General features: G+C 41.1%; 1 protein-coding gene across 6 annotated transcripts in view; it reads left to right on the top strand.

The window, feature by feature from the left end:
- Positions 1-7,500, top strand: part of LOC124956119 (homeobox protein cut) — a 144,368-nt gene that overhangs the window by 123,123 nt on the left and 13,745 nt on the right. For 5 of the 6 annotated variants that reach the window (XM_047511523.1, XM_047511518.1, XM_047511522.1 and 2 more), the window contains exon 4: positions 4,744-5,062. In XM_047511523.1, coding sequence (XP_047367479.1) covers positions 4,744-5,062 — 319 coding nt within the window. Of the gene's footprint in view, positions 1-4,743; positions 5,063-5,984 lie in introns of those variants that run through there. The other variant, XM_047511524.1, reaches the window with a different exon arrangement.

The following is a 7,500-nucleotide window of genomic DNA, read 5'->3' on the forward strand; positions in this document are numbered from 1 at the left end:
ATCCATACATTTAACTATACATATATGTGTGTGTATATATATATATATATCGATAAACTATTAATGAAGAAATTTACTTTTCGCTTTATACATTTGATGGAATTTTCATTTTGGGAAGCACTTGAAAAAAAAAAAATGAAAAAAAAAGAAAAGAAAAAGAAAAAACGACTTCGTTCTAAACAAAAGTTAATCTCATTAGACGAATAAGAACAATAAGAGTATGTACGCAGGTTGGAGATGAAAATCCAAAAGTTTCGCAGTGCGTGCGTGCGTGCGTGCGTGCGTGCATGGTTGGTACACCATACGTATGCCGTGAGGTTTTCGACGTCGAAGGGGCGCACAAACGTCGAGAGTAGTAAAGGAAAGGGAAGCCGCGGAAAAGCGACGGAACCGAAGAGAGAGCCCTGCGTTTCGACGGTTATAACGACCTCTCGTCCCGACTCATCATTGGTGGGCGAGCCACGAAATTAATACGAAGCAAACGGCCATCTTGCCTTTCGTACAACGTATTCACACGGGCGTACAGGAAAAGGGGTAGAAAGGTAGGAAGGAGGAGGAGGAGTAGGTGGATGAGAAGGAGGTGGAGGAAGAGGAGAAAGAGAAGAGGATGAGGTGGGGAATGGGGTGGATATTTCTAACGTGGCACACAGTGGCGGACGTCTATTGGAAAGGGTCAGAGAGAAGAGAGAGAAAGAGAGAGCCGCGATGGTCCGCGCGTCACGTGTGCGTTGTACGCACACGTTTTCAAAGTGTGTGATCGCGGGGGCGAGGGCGCGCGCGCGCGCGCGCGCCCTCGCCCCCGCGCGCATCATCCTCAACGAGAATGTGTATTGGTCGTCGACGTAAGTGCGAGAAAGCTTGGTAACGTGTGCGTGAAGATTGATTATACCGCGGGAGAGAAAATGTGATCAATAGCTCGACAAACAAAGGCCCACCAACGCCTATATCATGCAAATAGCAAAAATCACGGAGGATTAGGGGCTCGTTGGGGGGTGAAAAGGGGCCGAAGGTAACGGAGGAGGGTATGGGAGGACTCGGTTGGACCGATGGTCAAGAAACAATGCCGACGCGTGTGGCTACTTCGTCCTTTACACGACACCATCTCCCTCTTTTTCTTTCTCTCTCTCTCTCTCTCTCTCTCTCTCTCTCTTGCTCTCTCTTTTTCTCTCTCTATCCTCGACTTTCCTACCCCTACGAGTTCGCGCACAACCATCACAAGCATACACCATCACCATTACCAGCACCGTCGTCGACGTCCTGCTTTAATTTGCATACGACCGATCGTGTCTTCCGATTCGACTCACCTTCGCGTCCTCGCCGCCACCTCCATCGCCATGCTTCGCGACCATCGATCAAGCCCCAGTTGTTTTTCCTCCACCTCTTACTTTCTCACTCTCTCTCTCCCTTCCTCTCTCTCTCTCTCTCTCTCTCTCTCTCTCTCTCTCTCTCTTTCTCTCTGTCTCTCTCATCTAGGGAAGCCGATGGTCACTACCCCATATACCCGTGGGTTTATACCTATACCAACACGGCCACTTCACCTCCCCTTTTTTACCCGAGGATCTCGCTAACGAGAGGCTCCTCCTTTTCTCGATGACATTGTTCCCGAAGCAGAAAAGGTGGAAACGTCACCCCTTTCTTTACCCCTTCTCCTTTTACTCCCATACATCCGTCATTCTCCCTCTTGGACCTTTGCCTTCTACTCCGACTCGATTTGCGACCTCGATCCCTTTTTAAAGGGTTCCCTTAATACTCGTAGAATGTTCGTTTCTGTTTAGGACAGGACATTTCGTACTATTTTATTTCTTTTCTCTATCTGTTAAAAGAATAATGTCATCGATAAAGTATGTTCACTATCAATGATCCTAACATCGTATACATACATTTAGGAATGTTATTATGTCGTACATTTCTACGACTGGTCTCTTCTTGTTGGTTACCGCGTACGGGGAACCGAGTGTAGTTATTAATACTATCGATATCTGAGCCAACGAGTTCCTAGGGACAGTAACCTTCCTATCTATATTACTGTCGTTGCGTCACGTCACATTTCATTTATTTCCGGATTCCAATATGTCGCAGCAGTAAATTCTTAACCTTGCCTTAACTAGACGTAACGTTACTCAACGTACATTATCCGTTATCCAGAGCTTGCCGAGTTGATTTATCAAGCACCGTGTTTGTGCGAATTTACGATCCGCTATCCATAACGTAGGATTTAATTATGCCACATGACGTTTGCGGAAACCTGGTCCAACTACGATTTTGAATTCAATAATTGGGAAGAAACTCTCTTGGAAAACGAACAACCTACGCTCTTGGCGTTATTACGGGGGAGTATAATGGTATTATTTTCAACGGGCACATCTTTCAAGTGAGATTGACCAACAACAACGCTGTTGCTTTTAATAATGAGAGAAAAAAGAGAGAGAGAGAGAGAGAGAGAGAAAGAGAAAGAGGAAGAGAGAAAAAAGAAAAGAAAACGACGAACATACTTGAAATATACTTGGTATTAAGTTTATCTCAATTTCTTTTTGTTTATCATTTTGTTTATCTCGATGATTGCGTTAATTAGAAGAAAAAGAAAAAGAGAAAAAATAAAAAAAAAAAAAAAGACAAAAAAGAAAGAAAGAGAAAGAAAAAAAAAAAATAATTCGCCTTACAATCGTCTTACAATCTAGATAGTAAAATGAATGTGGAACACGCACGAGACGAATGAAGAGAACAGAGTGAGATAGATAGAGGAGACAGGTGTGTAGTCCCGATACCGATAAAACTTAAGTTCAGCTTGGCGGCGGCGGCAGGTATCGATCAAAGAGGGAAAGTGAAAAAAGAAGGTAGAATCGACAGATAGCCGTCGTACGACGAGGCAACATATAAAGCAAGCAAGGGGGTAAAAATGTGTACCGGTTGACCAACGTACATACCTCAAGGTTCTTCGATTTTTCTAACGCGGTTGGATTGTCAGAGGATAAGAAAGGGTGGTGGGGGTTGGTCGTTTAAGAAAGTTGATAGAAGAATGTCTTGAATGAGGGCGCAGAGTTTGGGATAGGGAAGAGGTAATACGTTAACGGGTACAACTTAATGTCTTTCGATAAATTTTGCCTATATTTATTTAACTATATCAATTAAATGAGATTAGAAATGTCTCTGAAATAATATAATTCAATGAATGCGTCGATAAATAATGATCACAATCGGTGCTCCGGTGTGGTTTGTATTATTTCTCTTTTGGTACTTCCTTCCTAAAGTCTTTGATACGGGCAGAACTCTCTCTCTCTCTCTCTTTCTCTCTTGCTTTCTCTCTCTCTCTCTCTCTCTCTCTCTCTCTCTCGAATAAACGCAGATACGATCGGAGGTGTGAATTTTGTAAAATTGAAGCCCTCGCTCCTCAATTAACCCCCGTTGCACGGAAAAAAAGAGGGCGATGCCTCGACGAGGAAAAACAATTGATACGATCTCGTTCACATCGCCCGTTGCACCGTACGCGCTACAGTGCAAACGCATTCGGCTTTAAAATCGTCCCATCCTCCAACCCGGCTCGTTTTCTATCTCCTTTCCCAACCTCTTTCCAAACCCTCTTTTTCCATCTCTCTTTCCCTCTCCCTCTCTCTCTCTCACTCTCTCTCTCTCTCTCTCTCTCTCTCATTCACTCATCCATCCATTTCCTCCTCTCGCTCGTCCGGATACGCATTCGCTTGCATGAACTCGACTAAACACATGGATAGCTTTCGAGTGCTCGCGATTCATCGCAATTCATCGCGATTGATCGTGGCAACGCAACGATAATCGACTCGCGTGTGCATCGCATTCGACGATTCTTCCGTCATCGATGATGATGATGATGATGATGATGATGATGCAACGACACTTCGAGCCGAGGAGCTTCAGCATCATTGAACGTGAGACAATAATATAGGATACATTCGACGTATAACAAACCTCTCTTACTCTCTTATGTACCATCGAAAGTGTGTAAAATCAAGAGAGAGAGAGAGAGAGAGAGAGAGAGAGAGAGAGAAAATAGTATATTGCGGGGGAAATGAAAATTGCGAGGGTGTAGTAGATCTTATTTATCAGGCGATGATAGCTACTCCCTGTATTGTTAACGACTCGTTGAACGATCATTTCTACGTTGATACAATGATGACTACTTATCTATGAAGAACTTATTTCTTTTCTTTTATTATATCGAATATAATTCAACCTTGATTATATGTAGAATCGTTTGTTATATTCTATCTATCGATTTCGTATATATGTATATAATATATATATATATATATATGTATATGTATACATATATATTCTCAATAAAATTAATAAAGAGCTTTTGCTAAGCTCCTTTGGGGATATCGCCTATGGATAAGCAATGCCTGGGCCGGTGGTTCGAGTTGAAAGGAGTACGTCGCAAATGTGATTCCATATTTGCGTCGTCGATAATGCGATTATTCCCTCGTTCATGTTTAATAACTACCGAGTCGACTATGAGTTAGGGTTGAATTGGAGTAAAGGTATGGTTACCGGTGTACCACCTATCTCTCGATGAGGGTTTAATAATAACGTGCAAGAAACGAGAACCCGATGAAAATCATCTTTAATCGTATCCCGTAAACATTTCAATTCTACGTTGAAAATCCTTCAGAAAATATTTATCATTCGTTTTATAGATTCTTTAAACGATGTAAAACTCGTAAATGTTCCTTTAATTTCCTTCCTTTTTTTTTTCTCTCTTTTTCCTTTCAGATCAGTCAACTGTTGGAAGAGGTCTCCAGGTTACAACAGAATTTACAACGTCTTCAAGAGACGAGCGCGCAAGCGACGGCGCGTCTCGAGGAAGAACTCGAGGCACGAAGACAGCACATCAGTAGATTGGAGAGTAAATTGGAACGGCAGAGAGATTACGATGACCTGAAGCGCGAGATCAGCGTGTTAAGGTCGGTCGATCTCTCTCAGATTCCAACTGGCGAACCTGGCAAGAGTCTCGAACACCTTTTAATGGAACGTTCGAAAGCTCTCCAACAAGCTGAAAGTCTAAAACCACCGAACACACCCGACACACTCGGTAAGTTTATTATAACGTTCTCTCATTCTCATTATTATCGATTAAATTTTTTTTTTCTTTTTCTATATATATATATATATACATATAAATATATATATATATATACGTGATATAGAAATACTCGATCAAGTAAATTCGATCGAAATTTCGCGCACAACAAAAACTCCGTATTAATGATTTTCTTCCACGTGTTTATGCGTTAACGAATAAACAAATCGCGAATGAGAGCTTCATTCGACAAATCTTTACGCGATCGGATTTATCATTATCGCCTTTCTTCTTTTCTTTTTTTTTTCCCCCTCTATTTTTTTCATTTTTTGTTTCACTATTCCACCCCCCACCCCCACTGCTTTTTTGTCCTCCTTTCGGAATACAATCACTCTGACAGAGGAGCTGCGAAAATAATGATGAATTGTGACTTAGGCAATTAGTAGTAGTATTGTACTAACTTCATTGCACGATACCAAAGTAACGAGAACGTTAAGCAATTAGAAATCTATGTATATAGATATACATACATACATACATATGTATATATATATATAAGTTAAGATTAGACGCATCGATGAGAAAATTTCAAGGTACCGTAATGAAAAATTAAAATAAAGAGGATTTCTTATTAGTATCATATTAGCATCAACCGCATATAATATCGCTTTTGATTCTTATGCTACTGCTCTGATCTTCGGTCGCCGACTCTCTCTCCTCGAGGCTCCGTCGATGGGCTCGATATCGGTTAGTTAAGAAATAATAAATAACAAATAGGGCACGAGTCATTTTAAGCGGATGCAAGAACGCGGATGTGTAATAATAATGAAAGAATAAAATAAAAAATGAAAAATAAAAAAATAGGGGGATGACCGAAGGAGCTTACGGAAACGAATAAAAAAAAGAAGAAAAAAAGAAGAAAAAAAGAAAAAAAAAAGAAAAAAAAAGGTAAAATAGAAAAAAGAGAAATAAATTGAACAAAAAAATCAACGACGACGACGATGACAACAACAACGAAGACGACGACGACGACGATGACTGCAACAACAACAAAATAACCCTTGCTTGCCAATGTGTTCGCACTATTCTCCAACTCTCTCTTCCTGTCTTTAATTCTTATTTATATTTCAACCATCTTTTTTGACTCCAGCGATTTATCATACCCTCTCTAACATTTATTTTTTCTTTTTTCTCTATCTGTTTGTCTCTTTTTCTTTCTCTCTCTCTCTCTCTCTCTCTCTCTCTCTCTCTCTCTCTCTCTCTCTCTCTCTCAACTTTATTCTCCCTCGAATCCTTCGTTGCTTAGGCTGCACTTTTTTCGAGTCACTCTCACATCGGTACGTATGTATATTAACGTACACTCACGGAAGGTACTACTAACGTAACGGAACACATATTATCTCTCTGCCCTATTCCAAGTACATCTCCGACATCTGCCCTAAAACCCCTCCCCGCTCCCCCATCAACTACCACCACCACCACCACCACCCCATCATCATCATCGACCTTTTGCCAAACGTTACCGGAATTCGCTTCCACGGTCCCTCCCACTTTTTGGAGCCATCCTCCCTTCGTCTGTCCTCACTACGAACCGTCTCTCTACACTGGGATAAGCAAATCTCTTGCACGCAAATTTGTGGACGATATTCGCAGTATTTGCCCAGGCCCGGGCTATTGTTTCGGGGACGGAGTTTATTATGAATCGATCCAGGACGACGGAGGTGGCGAGAGAGAGAAAGGGAGAGAAAAGTACGTGGCGAGAGGGACAAAGAAAAAGAAACGCAGCCCATGTAGAAAAGAGAGAGTGAGTGAGAGAGAGAGTGAATGAGTGAGTGAGAGAGAGAAAGAGAGTGAAAGTGAGAGAGAGAGAGAGAGAAAGAGAACCAGAGGGATATATCAACGTCGACGAACATCCCTCTCTCTCTTTCTCTCTCTTCTGAATTTAAACGACCGAAACACGCTCTCTCTTATCCGTCGTCATCGTTCCTATTTCTTTTTTTTTTTTTTTTTTTTCTTTTTTTACCATCCTAATTTTCCGTTCTTTAATACCACAAATTCCTCGTATGCGTATTCGCTTCGACCAACGTTTGTAATATCTTTTCGATTGTTCCAACATTAGCTTTTTGTTATCCCTTATTCCTCTTTCCTATCTCCTCCACCCACCCTCTTCCCCCTTACCCTCTACCGTTCGTTTCGAAGATTTCAATTTTATATGTTCTCCTCTTAGTTTCGTGATATCTTCTCATTTTTTATTTTTATTTCTATTTTTTTTTTTTTTTTTTCTTATTTTTATTTGTTTATTTTTTCCAAACAATAAACGTGCAACTTTTGGTACGCGTATATTTTTTCCGATTGAGTATGAAAATAACGTTTCATCATTTAAATAATATCGAGACGCCGCCGAATGCGACGATGCAATGGAGAGAGTCTAGGTCGTGTTCAAAAGAGGA

This window comes from Vespa velutina, chromosome 20 (genome assembly GCF_912470025.1).
Source record: "Vespa velutina chromosome 20, iVesVel2.1, whole genome shotgun sequence".
In the NCBI taxonomy this organism is placed as follows: Eukaryota; Metazoa; Arthropoda; class Insecta; order Hymenoptera; family Vespidae; genus Vespa; species Vespa velutina.